Consider the following 22756-nt stretch of genomic DNA (forward strand, 5'->3'; position numbering starts at 1 on the left):
GGTTAAAATCAACAACACAAGAACCAACCAGTGTTGGAATGGATGTCGACAAAGGGAAACCTTCTTACATTTTTGGTGAAAATACAAACTGGTGTGGCCAGTCTGGAAAACACTATGGAGGGTCTGCAGAAAGTTAAGAAATAGAAGTCACATATGATCCAATATTGCACTACTGGCTAATTTACCAAAGAATTAAAAAAAATATATATTTGCCCCAGTGTTTATATCAACATTATCTACAATAGACAAGCTGTTGTCAGTTGATTAATGGATAAGTTGTGTACACACACACACACACACACAGGAACATTGCTCAGAAAAAAGAATGGAATCTTTCGATTTACAACATCATGGATGGAGCTAGAGTCCCTTATGCTACATGAAATAAATCAGAGAAATACAAATACCTAAGGATTACACTCATGTGGATTTAGGAAACAAACAAAATAAAACAAACAAACAAACAAACAAAGAAACAGATGAAAACCAAGAAACAGACTTTTAACTATAGAGAACACATTGGTCATCACCAGTGGGGAGATGGGCGTAGTGTTGGATTAAACATATAATGGGCATTAAGGAAGGCAGTTATTGTGATGAGAACAGGGTGTTGTGTGTAAGTGTTTAATTACTAAATTCTAAACCTAAAACCAATATTATACAGTGTGCTAACTGGAATTTAAATAACCACTTCAAAAGCAAACTAAGGAAGAATAAAAACATAAAGAGGGTTTTTGTTGAGGCCAGAGAAACTTGTGCAATGTTCAGGTAAACAGGAATGTTTGTGGAAAGCCTTCAAGTGGTGTTCTGGTAATGGTGTAGAAGTGGCTTTGGTCCTTTTCCCTACTGTTGTTCCTGTTACAACACACCAAATACACCTCCTATCAAATGGAAGAGGAGATAATGAGAGACTATAGGGGGAAATGGACATAGAAAGCTTGGTAAAACCCCCATATTTCCTGCATTTCTGAAGCTACCACAGAAGCATGATCAACACAATCACATTTGCCTAGAGAAAAATGGGATGAAACTTGTAAAGAGACTGCACATTCAGAGAAGAAGAGATGTCAGTTTGCCATGGATGCAATGAATGGCTAGAGCCATCAAGATGCAGTCAAGTCTGTGGCTACTTGTTTCAGTATTGCAAGATCAAGAAAAAGTAATTGCACACTTAGACTGAAGTTAGTCCAAGGTGACTGTTCGCTGATGTCTCTTCCCTCTCCTTACACCTTTCCTGGTGTGCTCATTTGCCAGGAAAACATGATAAAAGCAGGGATCCAGGTATGGAAAAGGAAGGTGTCCAATCCCTGTGCTCCAATATATATTTAAATCATTGAGAACACTTATCGCCTAATGTATCTGGACATGACTTGAGTATGGGTTCCTTTATCAGGAAACTGAAGTTCAAAATATTTGCTAAGATTGTCTTTGGAAAGGTAAATATATAATTATAAATCTCTGCATTCCTTCCTTGTGAATCTTTGTATATCCTATATGATAATTATTACTCCTATCAAAATATTTTAGTTAACAATATTAAATGTTATTTCATATATTACAGTTATAACATCACATTAGTGAACCTACACTGAAGCACAGGATCCCCATTAAAATCAGGACAAAAGATGATGATTATGATTCAAATCTGCTCTGGACAATATCCTGGATATTAAATAATATATATGAATATTAAAAAGCAGAAAAAAAGAAATTAACTATTTTAATTTTTTATTTCTTTTCAGTGTAACAGTATTCATTGATTTTTCACCACACCCAGTGCTCCATGCAATCCGTGCCCTCCCTAATACCCACCACCTGATTCCCCCAACCTCCCACCCCCGCCCCTCCAAAACCCTCAGGTTGTTTTTCAGAGTCCATAGTCTCTCATGGTTCACCTCCCCTTCCAATTTCCCTCAACTCCCTTTTCCTCTCCATCTCCCCATGTCCTCCATGTTATTTCTTATGCTCCACAAATAAGTGAAACCATATATGATAATTGACTCTCTCTGCTTGACTTATTTCACTCAGCATAATCTCTTCCAGTCCCATCCATGTTGCTACAAAAGTTGGGTATTCATCCTTTCTGATGGAGGCATAATACTCCATAGTGTATATGGACCACATCTTCCTTATCCATTCATCCACTGAAGGGCATCTTGGTTCTTTCCACAGTTTGGCAACTGTGGCCATGGCTGCTATAAACATTGGGGTACAGATGGCCCTTCTTTTCACTACATCTGTATCTTTGGGGTAAATATCCACTAGTGCAATTGTAGGGTCATAGGGAAGCTCTATTTTTAATTTCTTGAGGAATCTCCACACTGTTCTCCAAAGTGGCTGCACTAACTTGCATTCCCACCAACAGTGTAAGAGGGTTCCCCTTTCTCCACATCCTCTCCAACACACGTTGTTTCCTGTCTTGCTAATCTTGGCCATTCTAACTGGTGTAAGGTGGTATCTCAATGTGGTTTTGATTTGAATCTCCCTGATGGCTAGGGATGGTGAACATTTTTTCATGTGTCTGATAGCCATTTGTATGTCCTCATTGGAGAAGTGTCTGTTCATATCTTCTGCCCATTTTTTAATATGATTGTCTGTTTTGTGTGCGTTGAGTTTGAGGAGTTCTTTATAGATCCTGGATATCAACCTTTTGTCTGTACTGTCATTTGCAAATACGTTCTCCCATTTCATTGGTTGCCTCTTTGTTTTGTTGACTGTTTCTTTTGCTGTGCAGAAGCTTTTGATCTTGATGAAGTCCCAAAAGTTTGTTTTCACTTTTGTTTCCTTTGCCTTTGGAGACATATCTTGAAAGAAGTTGCTGTGGCTGATATCAAAGAGGTTACTGCCTATGTTCTCCTCTAGGATTCTGATGGATTCCTGCCTCATGTTGAGATACCTTATCCATTTCAAGTTTATCTTTGTGTACAGTGTAAGAGAATGGTCAAGTTTCATTCTTCTACATATAGCTGTCCAGTTTCCCCAGCACCATTTATTGAAGAGACTGTCTTTTTTCCACTGGATATTTTTTTCCTGCTTTGTCGAAGATTATTTGACCATAGAGTTGAGGGTCCATATCTTGGCTCTCTACTCTTTTCCACTGGTCTGTGTGTCTGTTTTTATGTCAGTACCATGCTGTCTTGGTGATCACAGCTTTGTAGTAAAGCTTGAAATCGGGTAACGTGATGCTGTCAGTTTTATTTTTGTTTTTCAACATTTCCTTAGCAGTTCGGATTCTCTATTTCATTAAACTTTTACATTTTTCAGATTACAGGTCTATCACCTCCTAGGTTAAGCTAATTTCTAAGTATTTTATTTTTCACAAGCAATTATAAATTGAATATAAACCACTAAATTACTTATCTATTACTTTATTTTAAGTTTATATTAGTGTAAAATATTTCTGTATATTAATTTTTATCCTGTGACTATTGAGTTTCTTTGTTAGTTCTAATAGTTTTTTTGTTGGAGTCTTTAAAGTTTACATCTATAGTATCCTATCATCTACAAATACTGACAATTTTATATCTTCCTTACCAACTTGACTGCCTTTTTTTTCTTGTCAGATTGCTGCAGCTAGAAATTCCAGCATTATGTTGAATAAAAGTCATGAGAGTAAAATCATCATCTTGTACCTGATCTTAGAAGAAAGCTTTCAGCTTTTACCCGTTGAGTATGATGTTAGTGATGGGCTTATCATATATGGCCTTATTATGTAAATCATGTATCCTGTAAACTTACTTTGTTGAGAGTATGTATCATGAAAAAGTGTTCAATTCTATCAAATTAAGTTTCTGCATCTACTGAAGTAATCATTTTTTATTGTGTTATGTTAGTTACCATAAAATACATCATTTGTTTTTGATGCAGTGTTCTGAGATTCATTGTTAATGCACCATACCCAGTGCTCCATGCAACATGTGCCCTCCTTAATACCCACCACCAGCCTCATCCATCCCCCTTATCCCTCCCCTCTCAAACCCTCAGTTTGTTTCTTGAAGTCCACAGTCTCTCATGTTTCATCTTCCCTTCCGATTTCCACCTAATCACTTTCCCTTTCCTTCTCCTAATGTCCTCCGTGTTATTCCCTATGTTCCACAAGTAAGTGAAATCATATGATAATTGACTTTCTCCGCTTGATTTTTTTTTTTTACTCAGCATAATCTCCTCCAGTCCTGTCCATATTGATGCAAAAGTTAGGTATTCATCTTTTCTGATGGCTGAGTAATTGTCCATTGTATATATGGATCATATCTTCTTTATTCATTCATCTGTTGAAGGGTGTCTCAGCTTTTTCCAAAGTTAGACTATTATGGACATTGCTGTTATGAACATCAGGGTGCATATGGCCCTTCTTTTCATTACATCTGTATGTTGGGGGTAAATACCCAATAGTGCAATTACCAGGTCATACAGCAGATCCATTTTTAATTTTTTGAGGAATATCCACAATATTTTCCAAAGTGGCTGCACCAACTTATATTACCAGCAAGAGTGTAAGGGGGTTCCCCTTTCTCCACATCCTCTCCAACATTTGTTGTTTCCTGCCTTGTTAATCTTTGCCATTCTAACTGGTGTAAGGTGATATTTCAATGTGGTTTTGATTTGAATTTTCCTGATGGCTAGTGATGATGAACATTTTTTTCATGTGTCTGGTAGCCATTTGTATGCCTTCATTGGAGAAGTGTCTGTTCATGTCTTCTGCCCATTTTTTTTGACATGATTATCTGAGTTTTTGATGTTGAGTTTGAGTTCTTTATAGATCTTGGATATCAGCCCTTTGTCTATAGTGTCATTTGCAAATATCTCCTCCCCTTCCATGGGTTGCCTCTTTGTTTTGTTGACTGTTTCCTTTGTTGTGCAGAAGATTGTTTTTAAATTTAATTTAATTTTTTCAATGATCCAAGATTCATTTTTTATGCACCATACCCAGCCATGCCATACGTGTCCTCCTTAATACCAACCATCAGGCTCACCTAACCTCCTAATGCCCGCTCCTCCAAAACTCTCAGTTTGTTTCTCAGAGTCCACAGTCTCTCCAGGTTCATCTCTCCCTCCAATTTCCCCTGATTCTCTTCTCCTTTCCTTCTTCTAATGTCCTCCATGGTATTCCTTATGCTCCACAAGTAAGTGAAACCATATGATACTTGACTCTCTCTATGTCTGTATCTTTGGGGAAAATACCCTGTAGTGCAATTTCCAGGTCATAGGGTTGATCTATTATTAATTTTTTGAAGAATCTCCACACTATTCTGTTGATAATTTAGTTTCTATTTCATGTATTTCTGCACTAATCTTTATTATCCATTTCTTTCCACAAGTTTAGGCTCTTTTTTTTTCCTATTTCTATTTCCTTTATGTTTAGTTTAGGTAATTTATTTGAGGTTTTTCTTATTTCTTGAGGTTGACCTGTATTGCTATAAACTTCTGTCTTAGAACATCTATTGATGCATCCCCAAAACTTAGGATTATTGTACTTCATTTTTATTGTCTCCATATATTTGTTGATTTCCTCTTTGATTTCTTGGTTTAACCATTCAGCATTTAGTAGGATGTTATTTACCCTACATGTATGTACGATCTTTCAAGATATTTTCTTACATTTTAGTTTCAGTTTTGTAGTGTTGTGGTTGGAAAAGATGCAAGATATGATTTCAAACTTTTTTAAATTTGTTGAAGTTTTTTAAATTATTATTTGTATTGTGTTATGTTTGTCACCATACAGTACATCATCAACTTTTGATATAATGTTCAATTATTCATTAGTTGTGTATAACACCCAGCACTCATCACATCATGTGCCCCCCTTAATGTCCATCATCCAGTTGATAATTGTTTTGTGGCCTAACATTTGATCTATTCTGGAGACTGTTCCATGAACACTTGAAATAAGGTGGATCCTGTTTTTAGGATAAAATGTTCTGAATATATCTATTAGATTTATCTACTCTAATGTGTAATTCAAAGCCACATTGTCCTTGCTGATGTTCGGTTTTGACGATCTATTGATGTAATTAGGGTGTTAAATTCCTCTATTATTTTGATATTATTATTATTTCTTTGCTATTAACTGCTTTATATATTTGGCTGCATCCATGTTTGGTAAATAAATATTTACAATTATCTTCTTTTTAATCATTCTCTTTATGATTTTATAATTATTATATAAATATACTGTTTTGGTGATTCCTACTGTTCTTAATCCTACTTTATGGCCTTTACTTTCTACTCAAAATATTTCCTTTAGTAAAAGTTATTTCAGGGCTTATTTAGTGGTCATAAATTCCTTTAACTTTTTTCTGTCTTGGAAACTCTTTTCACAAGTGAATATCTTTATGATAATTATTCTAAATCGTCTATCAGGCATATCGTGTATCTCCTTTTTGCTTAGGTCTCTTTCTGTAAATTTGTCCTGTTCTTTAATTTTAGACAGACTCCTCTATCTCTTCATTTTGCCTAAATCTCTGTCTGTTTATATGTGTTAGAAAAGTCTGTGATGTCTCCTGAAAATAGTGGATTATGAAGAAGACATCCTGCCTGGAGTTTCCTGAAGTGCAGTATCACTTGACCAGAACCTACCACTTCAAGTGTGTCTCTTATGTACGCTATGTACACCCTGCTGTTGTGGCTAAGCTGATTTTGCCCTTGGTCCAGCCATCTGCAATGGGTCTCTTTCCCTGTTGTGGGCACGGTTTGCTCCTTGGGTTGCAGAAGACCATTCTTTGGTCATCTTGCACTTGAGCTGAGTTATACCAAGCACTTTCTGTCTTTTTTTTTCTCTCTCTCTTTTTAAAAAAATTTATCTATTTATGTGACAGACAGGGATCACAAGTAGGCAGAGAGGCAGGCAGAGAGAGAGGAAGGGAAGCAGGCTCCCTGCTGAGCAGAGAGTCCGATGCGGGGCTTGATCCCAGGACCCTGGAATCATGACCTAAGCCAAAGGCAGAGGCTTTAACCCAGTGAGCCACCCAGGTGCCCCTACCAAGCACTTTCAAGAGAATCAAGAGCACTCAATTTCCAGGGAATCTTTCCTGTTTTGTCCATGAGAAGCTTCCATTTGGGGGCAAGGCCAAGCTGTTAGACCAGCTGTCTTCCCCCAGCCCACTGCTGAAGTCACAGTCTGATGGTTTCTTTTGGTTATCTTTCCCTCTTCCCAGGTAAGGAGTCACTTTGGGGTGGGGGTGGCCCCTTTAGTTCTGTTTGTACATGGCCAAGCTTGTTGAATCACTTTGAATCCACTCTAAGATTGTATGGAAGGAGTGGATCTGGGGTGTGGGGCGCAAGATGGCAGGGAACTAGGAGGAGGCACCGTTTCAACCTGTACCCTAAAGTGAGCTGATTACCTACCAAGGAACTCTGATCACCCATGAAATCAGCCCGAGATTAGAATTATACACGCCTGGATCTCCACGGGGGCAGAAGATGCCAGTGGGCAGGTAAAGTGGAGTGGGAACAACAGACTGATATTGGAAGATAAACAAAAGGGGGAGGGAGCCACCAGAAGTGACCCATTGGAAAGTAATACCCCAATACGAAAGTGCCCTGCAACTGGGGACCAGCACTAACTTGGAGTCTGGTTGAAAGCACTCAAAAAGAGCAAAGGATCGTGGGGGGAAATTGTGGGAATTGGGGCAGTTGGGGACAGGGACTTAAGTCCCAGACCCAGGACAGCCACCCCTGGTGCTGAGCCAGAGAGAGTGCAGTGAAGAAACCAGGTCTTGGTCCCTGAGCCTCAAGGGTGCCTAAGAGCGCCTGGATGGTGGTTCCATGAGGGGCTGGGAGCCTCACCAGCCAACAGAATCACAGCCCTCTGCACTCTCCACAGGCGCAGGCTGTGCAACCAGAGTCAGTCATGCCCCACACCCTCCCCTGAGAGAGATGCGTGCAGGCACCAGCCCAGCGCTCTCGGAACTGGGGAGTCTGAGCATTCCCATCCCAGGCCAGGGGGAAAATCTCAGTGTGCTAAGGCTGCTTGGAACCTCTCTGGCGGTCTGGAGCTGCCCAGACAGCCATCACTGTTGTGGTTTTGGGTACAAGCAGGAGTTCCTGTGTCCAGGGACTGCGTTACTGGGAACATGCTCTGCCAGCAGCCAAGGGGGAATTTATGTGCTCTGGAGCACCCAGAGGGGAACAGACTGAGGCTTCTCTCTGAGAGGGAGGTCTGGGTGCAGTTTGCTTTCCTCTAAACCTCCAAGAACCATCCAAAGCTGACAAGGCCAGAGAAAACAAAAGAAGAAACAAATTAAAAAAAAAAAAAAACCTCCAGAGAACAAAGGCTTGAAAAACCGGTTTCCTCAGAGCCAACCCCCTTGATGGGGGCGGGAGGACTTAACTCAGGGAACATCATTGACTGAAAATACACGGCGAAGTCCCCTCCCCCAGAAAGCCAACCAAAAAAGAAAAAAAAAGGACAAGAGAACAACCACCAATACTTCATAGATACAACCTTTATTTTTAATTCATTCCCACTATTCTGGTTCATTTTTTTAATAGATAATTTTTTAACCTGTAAAGCATCACAGTGAGATGTCCAGTACATCAAATTCCATAATAACCTTTTAACCTGAACTTTTTGACACATATACCTGTGTTTTACTTTTGCTTTTCTATTTTTTAATTTTTAAATTTAATTTTAGTTCAGTTTAGTTTATTCTTTTTTATTGTTATTTTTTAATATTCATATAGAGGTAAACCTCAAGGTAATCCTCTTTCCCCAGTCAATGCTACCCCTTTAGGTAAACCAATTTTTAATCCCCCTCTTAGGAAAGTTGAGTCCTTTAAAAAAGATATCAAGATACATCCAGGAAGGGGGGGCCTGGGTGGCTCAGTGGGTTAAAGCCTCTGCCTTCGGCTCAGGTCATGATTCCAGGGTCCTGGGATTGACCCCCGTATTGGGCTCTCTGCTCAGCAGGGAGCCTGCTTCCCTACCTCTCTCTCTGCCTGCCTCTCTGCCTACTTATGATCTCTCTCTGTCAAATAAATAAATAAAATCTTAAAAAAAAGATACATCCAGAAAGAATCAAAATAACCTTCCTCGCCCACACTGAGAATTCATAACCACTCTCCCATATTTTTCTACCACCAGTATTTCTGTGTATTTGTGTTTGTCCTGGTAGTTTATAAATCCTATACTTGGGGTTCTTTTTGATGAGGTTCTTATTTTGTTTTGCATATATATAAATATATATATATATTTTTTTCTCTTGCCATCTACTTTTGACAGTCTTTTTGTTTGTCTGTTTTTGTTTGAATATTTCATAAATCTTACTTAGGGGCCCATTTGGGTTGGGCTTTCTCTTTTATATTTCTTTCCTTCTCTCTCTAGCTCTCTCTCACTCTCTCTTTTTTTTCTTTTTTCTCTCATTGTTTTTCTTTCATTTGGGTGTGGACTCTTGAATACTCTGAAGTGTTCCAGGGTGCACCTTGCCTCCACCACAGTCGACACATTCAGCTACATCTGTTCAGCCATCTCTCACCAAAATGACTAGGAGGAGGAATGCCCAACAGAAGAAGAATTCAGACGCTGGGCCTTCTGCAACAGAAGTAATGGCTATTGACATAGACAACATGTCAGAACGGGAATTCAGGCTAACAATTATCCAGACAATAGCTAGGCTAGAAAACTGTGGTTGACAAAATGGAATTGATTATGACAGAACTGAAAGCCACCAGGGATTATGTTCACAATGTTAGGGCAAAACTGAAAGTCATCAGTGATGATATTCACAACATTCTCAATGAGTTCCAATCTAGTCTAAATTCTCTAAAAGCTAGGGTAACAGAGACAGAAGATAGAATTAGTGATCTCAAGGACAATCAGATAGAGAGAAAGGATCAGGAGGAAGCCTGGAACAAACAGCTTAGAAGCAACAAAAACAGAATTAGGGAAATAAATGATGCCATGAAATGTTCCAACGTCAGAATTATTGGAATCCCTGAAGGGGAGGAGAAAGAAAAAAGACTAGAAGATATAGTGGGACAAATTCTCCATGAAAATTTTCCCAATCTCGTGAAGGGAACCAGCATTCATGTACTAGAGACAGAACGGTCTCCCCCCAGGATTATAGTGTCTAGAAAAAAATCAAGGCATAATTGTAGACAGAATCTCTTGAAAGCAGCAAGAAAAAAGAAGCTCCTTACGTACAGAGGAAAGCCCATCAGAATAACGGCAGACCTGTCCACAGAAACCTAGAAAGGCAGAAAGCGCTGGCAAAATGTATTCAGGGCACTAAATGAGAAGAACACAAAGCCAAGAATACTTTATCTAGAAAAACTGATATTCAAAATGAATGGAGAGATAAAGAGTTTCCGAGACCGGCAAGGCTTAAAAGAGTATGCTACCACCAAGGCGATACTGCAGGAAATATTAAGGGGGGTTCTATAAAAGAGGAAAAATCCTAAGAATAGCATTGTACAGAAATATAGAGACATCTACAGAAAGAAAGACTTCAAAGGTAACACGATGTCAATAAAAACATATCTATCAATAATCACTCTGAGTGTGAATGGCCTAAATGCGCGCATAAAATGACATAGCGTTGCTGATTGGATAAAACGACAGGACCCATTCATATATTGTCTAAAAGACACCCATTTTGAACCTAAAGATAAACCCAGACTGAACGTGAAGGGATGGAGAAGCATCTTACATGCCAATGGGCCTCAAAAGAAAGCCAGGGTAGCGATTCTCATATCAGATAAATTAGATTTTAAACTAAAGATGGTAGTCAGAGATACAGAAGGACACTACTTAATTCTTAACGGGACTCTCCACCAAGATGATCTAACAATTGTAAATATCTACACCCCCACTATGGGAGCAGCCAATTGCATAAGAAAACTATTAATCAAGATAAAGAGTCATATTGATATGAATACATTAATAGTAGGAGATCTTAACATGCCTCTCTCAGTAATAGACAGATCATCGAAGCAGAAAATCAATAAAGAAACAAGAGCATCGAATGAAACATTGGACCAGATGGACCTCATAGATATATACAGAACATTCCACCCTAAAACAACATAATACTCATTCTTCTCAAGTGCACATGGAAACTTCTCCAGAACAGACCATGTACTGGGTCACAAATCAGGGCTCAACATATACCAAAAGACTGAGATTATTCCCTGCATATTCTCAGAATGCTTGGATCAACCAGGAGATCAAAGAAGAACTTAAAAAATTCAGGGCACCTGGGTGACTCAGTGGGTTAAAACCTCTGCCTTCAGCTCAGGTCATGATCCCAGGGTCCTGGGATTGAGCCCCACATCAGATTCTCTGCTCAGCAGGGAGTCTGCTTCCACCTCTCTCTCTGCCAGCCTCTCTGCCTACTTGTGATCTCTCTCTGTCAAATAAATAAATAAAATCTTAAAAAAAACTTAAACAATTCATGGAAACCAATGAGAATGAAGACACTTCAGCCCAAAACCTATGGGATACAGCAAGGCAGTCCTAAGGGGGAAATACATAGCCATCCAAGCCTCCCTCAAAAAAATTGTAAAATCCAGAATACACCAGCTGTCTCTACACCTTAAAGAACTCAAGAATCAATAACAAATTAAGCCAACTCCACACACAAGAAGGGAAATTATCAAGATTAGAGCAGAGATCAATGAGATAAAAACTAGAGATACAGTAGAATGTATCAATAAAACTAGAAGCTGGTTTTTTGAAAGAATCAATAAGATCAATAAACCATTGGCCACACTAATCCAAAAGAAAAGAGAGAAAGCTCAAATTTATAAAATTTATAAAATTATGAATGAACCTATATGAAATGGACGCATTCCTGGGAAAACTATAAACTCCCAAAATTGAACCAGGAAGAAAATGACAACCTGAATAGACTCATATCCAGTAATGAGATTGAAGTAGTGATCTAATACCTCCCAAAACACAAGAGCATGGGACCTGATGGATTCCCTGGGACATTCCACCAAACTTTCAAAGAAGAAATAACACCTATTCTCCTGAAAGCTGTTTCAAAAAATTGAAACAGAAGTAAAACTTCCAGACTATTTTTACGAAGCCAGCATTACCCTGATCCCCAAACCAGAAAAAGACCCCACCAAAAAGGAGAATTTCAGACCAATATCACTGATGAATATGGATGCTAAGATTCTCAACAAGATCCTAGCAAATAGGGTCCAACAGCACATTAAAAAAGATTATCCACCATGACCAGGTGGGATTCATCCATGGTTTACAAGGATGGTTCAACATTCACGAATCAATCAATGTGATAGGACAAATCAATAAGAGAAGAGAGAAGAACCACATGGTCCTCTCAATTAATGCAGAAAAAGCATTTGACAAAATCCAGCATCCGTTCCTGATTAAAACGCTTCAAAATATAAGGATAGAGGGAACATTCCTGAACTTCATCAAATCTATCTATGAAAGACCCACAGCAAATATCATCCTCAATGGGAAAAAGCTCGCAGCCTTCGCATTGAGATCGGGAACACAACAAGGATGCCCACTCTCACCACTCTTGTTCAACATAGTATTAGAAGTCCTAGCAATAACAATCAGACAACAAAGAGAAATAAAGTGTATCCAAATTGGCAATGAAGAAGTCAAACTCTCTCTCTTCGCAGATGACATGATTCTTCATATGGAAAACCCAAAAGACTCCACCCCCAAGCTACTAGAACGTATACAGCAATTCAGTAACGTGGCAGGATACAAAGTCAATGTACAGAAAACAGTGGCTTTCTTATACACTAACAATGAAAATACAAAAAGGGAAATTAGAGAATCGATTCCATTTACTATAGCACCAAGAACCATAAGATACCTGGGAATAAACCTAACCAAAGAGGTTAAAGATCTGTACTTGAGGAACTACAGAACACTCATGAATGAAATTGAAGAAGAAACAGAAAGTTGGAAGACCATTCCATGCTCTTGGATTGGAAGAATAAACATTGTTAAAATGTCTATACTGCCTAGAGCAATCTATACTTTTAATGCCATTCCGATCAAAATTTCACTGATATTTTTCAAACAGCTGGAGCAAATAATCCAAAAATTTGTATGGAATCAGAAGAGACCCCTAATTGCTAAGGAAATGTTGAAAAAGAAAAACAAAACTGGGGACATCACATTACCTGATTTCAAGCTTTACTACAAAGCTGTGATCACCAAGACAGCATGGTACTGGCATAAAAACAGACACATAGACCAGTGGAACAGAGTAGGGAGCCCAGATATGGACCCGCAACTCTATGGTCAAATAATCTTCGACAAAGCAGGAAAAAATATCCAGTGGAAAAAAGACAGTCTCTTCAATAAATGGTGCTGGTAAAATTAGACAGCTATATGTAGAAGAATGAAACTCGACCATCCTCTTACACCGTACACAAAGATAAACTTGAAATGGATAAAAGACCTCATCGTGAGACAGGAATCCATCAGAATCCTTGAGGAACCTCTTTGATATCATCCACAGCAACTTCTTTCAAGATATGTCTCCAAAGGCAAAGGAAATAAAAGCGAAAACAAACTTTTGGGACTTCATCAAGATCAAAAGCTTCTGCACAGCAAAGGAAACAGTCAACAAAATATGGAGGCAACCCACGGAATGGGAGAAGATATTTGCAAATGACAGTATAGACAAAAGGCTGATATCCAGGATCTATAAAGAACTTCTCAAACTCAACACACACAAAACAGATAATCATCTCAAAAAATGGGCAGAAGACAGGAACAGACACTTCTCCAATGAAGACATACATAAGGCTATCAGACACAAAAAATGTTCATCATCACTAGCCATCAGGGAGTTTCAAATTAAAACCACGTTGAGATACCACCTTACACCAGTTAGAATGGCCAAGATTAGCAAGACAGAAAATAACGTGTGTTGGAGAGGATGCAAAGAAAGGGAACCCTCCTACACTGTTTGTGGAAATGCAAGTTGGTACAGCCACTTTGGAGAACAGTGTGGAGATTCCTCAAGAAATTAAAAATAGAGCTTCCTTATAACCCTGCAATTGTACTACAGGTATTTACCCCAAAGATACAGATGTAGTGAAAAGAAGGGCCATCTGTACCCCAATGTTTATAGCAGCCATGTCCGCGGTCGCCAAACTGTGGGAAGAATCAAGATGCCCTTCAATGGACGAATGGATAAGGAAGATGTAGTTCACATACACTATGGAGTACTATGCCTCCATCAGAAAAGATGAACACCCAACTTTTGTAGCAACATGGACGGGACTGGATGAGATTATGCTGAGTGATATAAGTCAAGCAGAGAGAGTCAATTATCATATATGGTTTCACTTATTTGTGGAGCATAACAAATAACATGGAGGACAAGGGTAGATGGAGAGGAGAAGGGAGTTGAGGGAAATTAGAAGGTGAGGAGAACTATGAAAGACTTTGGACTCTGAAAAACAACATGAGGGTTTTGAAGGGGCGGGGGCTGACAGGTTGGGGGAACCAGGTGGTGGGTCTTAGGGAGGGCACAGATTGCATGGAGCACTGGGTGTTGTGCAAAAACAATGAATACTGTTATGGTGAAAAAAAAGAAAAGATAAACTCAAAATGGATAAAAGACCTCAACGTGAGACAGGAATCCATCAGAATCCTCGAGGAGAACATAGGCAGTAACCTCTTTGATATCAGCCACAGCAACTTCTTTCAAGATATGTCTCCAAAGGCAAAGGAAATAAAAGCGAAAATGAACTTTTGGGACTTTATCAAGATCAAAAGCTTCTGCACAGCAAAGGAAACATTCAACAAAACCAAGAGACAACCCACGGAATGGGAGAAGATATTTGCAAATGACAGTACAGACAAAGGGTTGATATCCAGGATCTATAAAGATCTTTAAAGAATTTCTCAAACTCAACAAAGCCCACTAGTGAGCAAAGCCCACTAATTTTTGAAATTTTAATTATGTCCTTTTGATTATAGGAGCTCATGAAATTCAGTGTCTCTGATTCTCAAAACCAATTGATATGGGGAATTAATCTTTCCTCTCTGGGCTTCCTGGTGTTACAGTCTGTTTCTCTCCCCTTTCTGTGTCCACTATGTCCTTCCCTCTCACAGACAGTCTTATGGATCCGTTTAGATTCTGAGTGTATATGTGTTCTTTCTACCTTCTTCAATGTGAACTCTTCCTTATATTTATTTGTGGAGAGTGTGCTCTGCCAATTCTTAGGTCATTTTCTGGATTATTTAAACTGCTGTTAATGTTATCTAGTTGTATCCATGGGAAGAGGTGTGTTTCTCCTACTCTGACATCTTCCCTGGAAGTTTAGTACACAGACTTAAGAAATTAAAAAAAAAGGAAACAGTGTTTGAGAAACTAGATATCTAAATGAAAAAAAAATCATGAAACTAGACCACTTTCTTACATCATACACAAAAATAAACTCAAAATTAGTTAAAGACCTAAATGTGAGACCTAGAGCCATATAATTCCCAAGACAAAACAGGCAGTAATCACTTGGACATTGACCTTAACAACATATTTATGGATATGTCTTCTCAGGCAAGAGAAAAAAAAAACTGCTGGGACATCTCCAAAATAACAATAATAACTACAATAAAAATAGTTTTGCAGAGCAACAGAAACCATCAGCAAAATAAAAAAAAATCTAATGAATGGGAGAAGATATTAGTGAATGATATATCTGATAAAGGGTTTTATCTAAGATAAATAAAGAACATAGACAATTTAACATCATAAAACAAAATATCCAATTCAAAAATGGGTAAAGACCCTAAGCAGACATTTGTCCAAGGATGAGACTCAAAGATATGAAAAATGCTCAACTTCTCTATTCATAATGGAAATGCAGATAAAAACTACAATGTAACACCACCACACACAGTCAGAATGAATACTTAGAAAAAGACAAGAAATAACAAATGTTGGCAAGAATATGGAGAAAAGAAAACACTTGCACACTATTGGTGAGAATGCAAATAAATGAAATGACTGTGGAAAATAGAATGGAGGGTCCTCCTAAGTTAAAATTAGTAATATCATATGATCCAGTAATTCCACTTATTGGTATTTACTCACAGAAATAATTTGAAAAAGTACACCATTATATTTATTGCTGTATTTTCTATAACAACCAATATACGGATGCAAGCCCAGTGTCCCTTGATTATTGATAATGTGGTGTGTGTGTGTGTGTGTGTGTGTGTGTGTGTATTGCTATATTATTCAGTCATAGTAAATAATGAGGTTTTGCTATTTGCAACAATGTAGATGGATCTAAAAGGTATTATGCTATGTGAAACAAATCAGACAACTACAGATACCATATGATTTCACTTATATGTGGAATCTAAAACAAACAAACACGTTCTTTCAACCACAGATAATATACTGGCAGTTTCCAATGGGCTGGAGATGGGGCAATGAACAAAATAGATCATAGTGATTAATAGGTACAAAATTTCAAGTTATAAAATTAGTAAGTCATCAAGATAAAAATAAAAAACATAGGGAATATAGTCAATAATATTTTAATAATATAGTATGGTGACTATACTTATCACAGTGAACATTGAGTAATATATAGAATTGTCAATATGCTGTTCACCTGAAAGTGATATTGCACTGCCTGTCAATTTTATTTCAATAATTTGTTTTAATTTAATTTTTTAAAGGAAACATCAACCTGGATGAAACAGTACTTCATGGCGAAAATGAATGTCTTTGTTTCTCCTCTGTTCTACTCTCAGATTAGGCTAATGGTCAGTCAAAAATTTGAAACATTCATTCTCTCCTTAGTCTCTTTGATGGTAAAATATGACAATATTGCTTGTCCACATTTGTGGAAAACTTAAGAAAATATGTATACTTCCATCTATTTGTTACCAAAGCCCTTTTATTCAAATATTTCTATTAGAGCAACTCTTTACTGAAATCAATTGTTTTGTTTCAAACAGAATAAGTTGACTGGCAATTTAATGACCACTTTTTAAAATAATCTATGTGTCTAAATAGACATTCGCCAAAGCCGAAGAAAGCTTCAAATCAAGGACTTTGATTTCCATCCTGGAACTGGTTTTAGATATGAAGTATGACAGTGGTATTTCTTAAACTATTTTGATATTAGGTACTTTCCCAGGGTCTTCTTTATAGCCCCCACAACCTCCTTGTTTCTAAGGCTATAAATTAAAGGGTTCAGCATGGGGGTGAGTATAGTATAGATCATGGAGAGACCTTGATCCAGCGCTGGGGTGTGGGAAGAGCCAGGTGTCATGTACACCACTATTGCTGGTCCAAGGTAGAGACTCACTACAATAAGGTGAGAAGAGCATGTGGACAGGGATTTTTTCCTTCCCTCAGGAGAGTTTATTTTGAGAACAGTGAGGAAAATTTGAATATAAGAGGCCATTATTAAGCTAAAGGGGGTGAGTATAAATATGATACTTACCATAAACAACACCATCTCATAATCTGAAGTGTCTTCACAGGATAGCTTCAGGATGGCTGGTATCTCACAGAAGAAGTGATTTATTTTCTTCAGACCACAGACAGGAAAATGCATGGTGTAGATGGTTTGAATGAGTGAATTTAGAGAAGCCCCAGTCCATGATGCCACTGCCATTAGCAAGCAGACTTTAGGATTTATGATGATTGTGTAGCGAAGGGGGTTACAGACAGCCACAAATCGGTCATAGGACATAAAGGTTAGGAGGAGACACTCAGCGCCACCTAGAGTCAGGCAGAAGAACATTTGGACTCCACAGCCAATGCGAGAAATGCTGTGCTTCCCTAAAGAATAGTTGATGACCATCTTAGGAACCGAGCTGGAAATGTAGAACAAATCAATGATGGAAAGTTGGCTGAGCAAGAAGTACATGGGAGTGTGAAGGTGGGAGTCCACCCAGATCAGAAAGATGAGGATGGAGTTCCCTGTGAGGGTAATGAGGTAGACCAGAAGGATGAGATAGACCAGGAGGCTGGCATATTGGAACTCAGGGAAGAGGCCCAAGAGGATGAAATCTGTAGTAGATGTATCATTTATGTCTGCCATATCTCATTGGTGACAGCTGATGTGTGGTAAGAGGAAAGTACAGGGCATCTGTTAAATTTTATGCCTTGTTATGAGCCTTTTATTTTAGACTTGGTTTATTTTTATCTATCCATTCTTTCTACAACATCTTGTCCCAGACAGCATTTAAACCATCTTGAGAAACTTTAAGGTTGGAGAGCATATGGGAATTTGGGGAGAGTGGCACACTTGGAGAAAGCATGGAACGCCTGTGTTCTTTCCCACATACATTACCCTACACATCTCTCCCATCTAGATGTTAATCCATATTCTTTATTTTGCCTTTTAATAATAAACTGGTAATCTAGTTAAAAATATTGAAGTTTTAAAGTAGTAAATTTCTTATTTGGTAAATATTACATGTCATTATTTCACTCCATTATTTAAGTTTTGTTTTATATCGACAAAATTGTAGTACTCATCTAAGAATTTAAAACTCATTATTTGAAATTTCCTAAGACAATGAGTCTCCATATTTTTGGGTCTCACTTTAGTTTTTGATTTGTCAAAGAAACCATTTCCCCAAGTGTCTTGTAGAGATCATTCTATGTTCTGTGTAATTTATCTCTTTTGTCAATCTTTTATAGCCTTTGCAGAACTACATGTTTTGCATGACAAATGAAAATTTGGAGTCCCCTTTGTTGAAAGTTATTAAGAATTTCAAAACAGCAACATCAAAGGAATAAATCATGCACAATACACTTCTAAGGACAGAATTTAGTAAGATATCATGAATAAAATTTATTCTGATCTTAAGGAATTCAAGCTTCTAGAATAACACATCAATCTGACATCTTCTGAGCTCATTTCTGTGTTTCCAACAACTTCTTATATGCTTTCACCAGCTATCCTGACAACACTTTCAATTTATTGTGCCAAAACTGATATTAGCCTCCATCTCCTACATTTGATTATTTCTTCCATTACCATTTCATTACCACAAACATTCGAGCTTAACCTTTGAGGCCACTTTTGATTTCTTCATTTTCTATGTTTAATTAGTTACTTGGCAAAGACATACTAAATTACCAGTATCTCTAAGACATATATCCCCTTTCCAAACCTATTATTTTACTCAGTTATAAGTTTTCAATGCCCATTCTCCCGACTTTCTAGTCTCCTTTTTTTCTTTCAAACCATATTCATCTTAAAACACGTCTATGATCAAGTCACTCTCTGGGGCAGTTTTTGAAATGTTCTCCATGAACTAGTGAATTGCTTAACAATACTTATATTGGTATACAAATACTCAACAAATTTATGACTAATTTACCTGGATTTTTTTTTCTTTCTTTATAACAAACTTTTTTTCCTTACAACAACTTAAACTACAATCTTCTGAAAGGCCAGAATCCTTTTCATTTCCATGTAGGTACTTACACAGTTTCACTTCCATTTAAGCTAAACTTTCTTTAATACAATCTATATTAAATCTTTCCAATTATTTAATTTCCTGATCACATTAGCAACTTTCTGCAGCTTCCTCAAAACTCTGCCCATCCTCTGCCAAATCAAAATGTTTTATTTTCTTCTAAATTTTGACAATGCATATTAAACTGTCCTACCAGTGGCACATTCGGATTTAACCATCTTGTTAAATATTTGGTTCCAGGGGTGCTTGGGTGGCTCGTTTGGTTAAGCATCTGACTCTTGGTTTCTGCTCAAATGATGATCTTATGGTTCATAAGATCATGTCCCGCATTAGGTTCCATGCTCAGCAGGAATTCTGCTTGAAGACTCTCCTTCTGCCCCTCCCCCAGGTCATGCTTGCTCTCTCTCTCTCAAATAAAAAACTAAATACTTATAAATAAATAAACAATAAGTAAATAAATATTTAATTCCACTTGAACTTCAACATTTGTAATGAAGAAGTAACTAATATATACATTTTATAATTCTTATGAATTGCTCCCTCAATAGAATTTTATGGCACAGATCATAAAATGGATGAGTTTATTAGATAGTGTTGGAATGTAGATGTTTCAAGATTATTACAGCCATGCTAGCATTCACTTTTGCAAAGAAAACTCATCAAAATGAAATATTTCTTTACTTTGATAATTTAGACACTCAACTTGTGTATTTGCCTGCTGTCAGAGATCACCCAACTACAGACTAAAAATAATTCATGAAAAAGTGAGTTAGAGTCTGAAGATTGATAGAATAAAGAGAAGGAAGTGGAAATGGATTAATGGTTGTGGAATAATAAGGGGGGGAAGAAATATTTTTTAAAAAAGGAAAGGAAATGGAAGAAAAATGTCAACTGAGATAATGCCCAGTTTTATTCTTATATAACAAATCTTACATAACAAATAATTCTTACATAACAAATAATTCATAATTCTTACATAACAAATATTAATATTATGAAAACTTTATCTGTAGGCCACTTTAGAGGCTCTAAGGACTTAGATCACACTAGTCAATTGTCGTTAATTATTTATGTGAATTTAATAAATAATTAATTATTTTTTTTGTTTTAACAAACTATCCTTATATGGCTTTGTCATAATCAAAGTACTGTCTTTGAGAATCATGTTCATTCTAATATGCACAACAATAAATTACTCTAAAGAATCCATAAGATGTTCTCAATGTCACAAAAATTAATAGGATCAGAATTCAAATTGTGAAAAATTTTGACTACTCTTTGTCATCTAATTATACCTTGTTTACTGAGAAATGTGAACCTTCTAGGAAGAGGGGTAGGGACAGTGTATAGGTAGATAAATACATACATTCAGATTCTCAAAATGGGTGAGAGTTATGATTTCATCAGCTTCCTACTAACCAGCAACCTTGTTCCAAATTTAGCAACAGAACTGGACAAGATCCTGGAATGCAGATTCTATTTCCAAAAACAGTAGATATGGTATTTTTAGTTTTCAAACCTCTTTAAAACTAGAAATTGTTATAAACTAATGGTCATTTATTACCAGCATATATAAAACAAACAAAGCCACTTGGCTTTGGATCAATGGTTTTTAATTGAGATTAATTTCTGTTGGCCATTTTATGCCATAGTAAAAAGAAAACATGAGGTTGTGGCATGTTAAAGATGGAGGAAAAATGGAATAACACTGCTAATAGAGGGAGAGAAGGAATGAAATCGGTAGGCTCTTAGCTGAAGTTTTGTCAATGTTTTCACTGCTGTGCCCACATCCCCAAACTTTAACATTTTAAATTTGTCAGAAACTAACTCAGAAATTGAAAACAAGGAAATGCTACTTCTAATATCATTGGCCTTCGTGTTCTTTCCACAGAATCCTGAGATAGTTGTCACCTGGCTGCTTTTGGTGGAAAACGTTTTTAGAATATTCCCCTGATCTAATCACTTGCTCTCCAACTCATTTAATCTCCACTGGAGGGAAATTAGAGTGGGCATAGTGAAGATAACTTCTTCTCATTATTCCATTAAAGTAGAATGAGACCCTGGAGTCTAGTGGCCCTGGAGACCTAATAGGGGAAGAGGATGGGATGGGACATAGAATATTTCCAGAGATTGTAGAAATTATCCAATTCAACCTCTGATCAAATAAGGTGTTATTGGTACCAATAGACCCAGGAAAGTAAATGGTGAAGTTTTACTTACCAAATATTAAGTAAACTTATGAAGAATGTCATAAATACCAATTAAAGAAATAGCTGTATAATATTAGTACCATTTCCATTTTGCAGAAATGGGGTGAAGTAACTTTCCATACAATTACTAGGGAGCAGATTCACCTCTCAAATCAGAACTATGGCCAGCTCTACAGTCAGCCTTTACTGCTCCTAAAATGCCAATGGAGCTCAGGGATGCTTTTCTCTTTATAAATCCTTTGCAAAATGGCTCGAAATGAACAAAGCCATTCAAATTCTAAAGAGAATGGAGTGGAGAATCAGAGACCAACCAAAGTAAAGTGTGCCATAGGCTGGTTAGAAACAGCAAAGATGTAAATAGTGATGTTGGCAGAGCAGGGTGGAGATGGTGCAAATCAACACAGCACTGAAGTGAGTCCAGAATAAAATTGGGGATGCTGCAGAAATGTTGATAATGGGCCTTGAAAGGCAACTGAAGAAACTCATGATTGTGCCAGTATAAGGTATCACTAGTTACTTAATATTTATGTCAACAGTTTTCAAGAAGTCTTTGTAATGTTTCATTATTCTCACCTCTTTGAATTTTAGTTTCTACTCATTCATCCATCTCCACCTCTAGCCCACAAGTTTCTTGAATGTTGTGGTAATGTCTTATTTATCTTGATGCTGAGTTTATGTTTAAAATCATTCCTGGAACATATAAGTTACTACTAAATAATAGTGAATAAACCACAACGCTAGGAAGAAAATATTATTATCTCTATTTTTCTGATAATGAAGTTGATGAAACTATCACAGATTTGCCCAAGTATGTGACATATCCTGAGTCCCTAGTCTGTGCTGTGTCATGATTCTGTGTTTCATTTCTATTTTCAAAAACAATGATCAGACAATGGGAAAACCAGAAGTATGGCCCAAGGTTTATTTTTACTGTCAAGGTGACCTCACGTGATTCATTTCCTGCTATGCTATAAAATATAGCATGAAATGGATATAAAGTCTCCTTGGTTTTCTTTTTTTAAATATGATAATATTCTAACAGATAAAATGTGGAATAGGTTTTTATTTTGGTAAAACTAGAGTTACTTAAAAGAGAGGCTGAAAATAAAGTCCAAGTTGACTTATTATTGGAGTGATTCAC

The 22756-nt window shown here is 37.3% G+C and overlaps 1 protein-coding gene across 1 annotated transcript; it reads right to left on the minus strand.

Annotated features, from left to right (window-relative positions):
* Positions 1–17076: 17076 nt before the first annotated feature.
* LOC308342729 (olfactory receptor 2T27-like) lies at positions 17077–18015 on the minus strand (the record flags this gene model as incomplete). Its single annotated transcript, XM_080803295.1, has 1 exon — positions 17077–18015. The coding sequence occupies one exon, from the start codon at positions 18013–18015 to the stop codon at positions 17077–17079; it is 939 nt and encodes a 312-aa protein (XP_080659421.1).
* Positions 18016–22756: the final 4741 nt, after the last annotated feature.

Source organism: Martes martes (genome assembly GCF_963455335.1).
Source record: "Martes martes genome assembly, chromosome: 5".
Classification (NCBI taxonomy): domain Eukaryota; kingdom Metazoa; phylum Chordata; class Mammalia; order Carnivora; family Mustelidae; genus Martes; species Martes martes.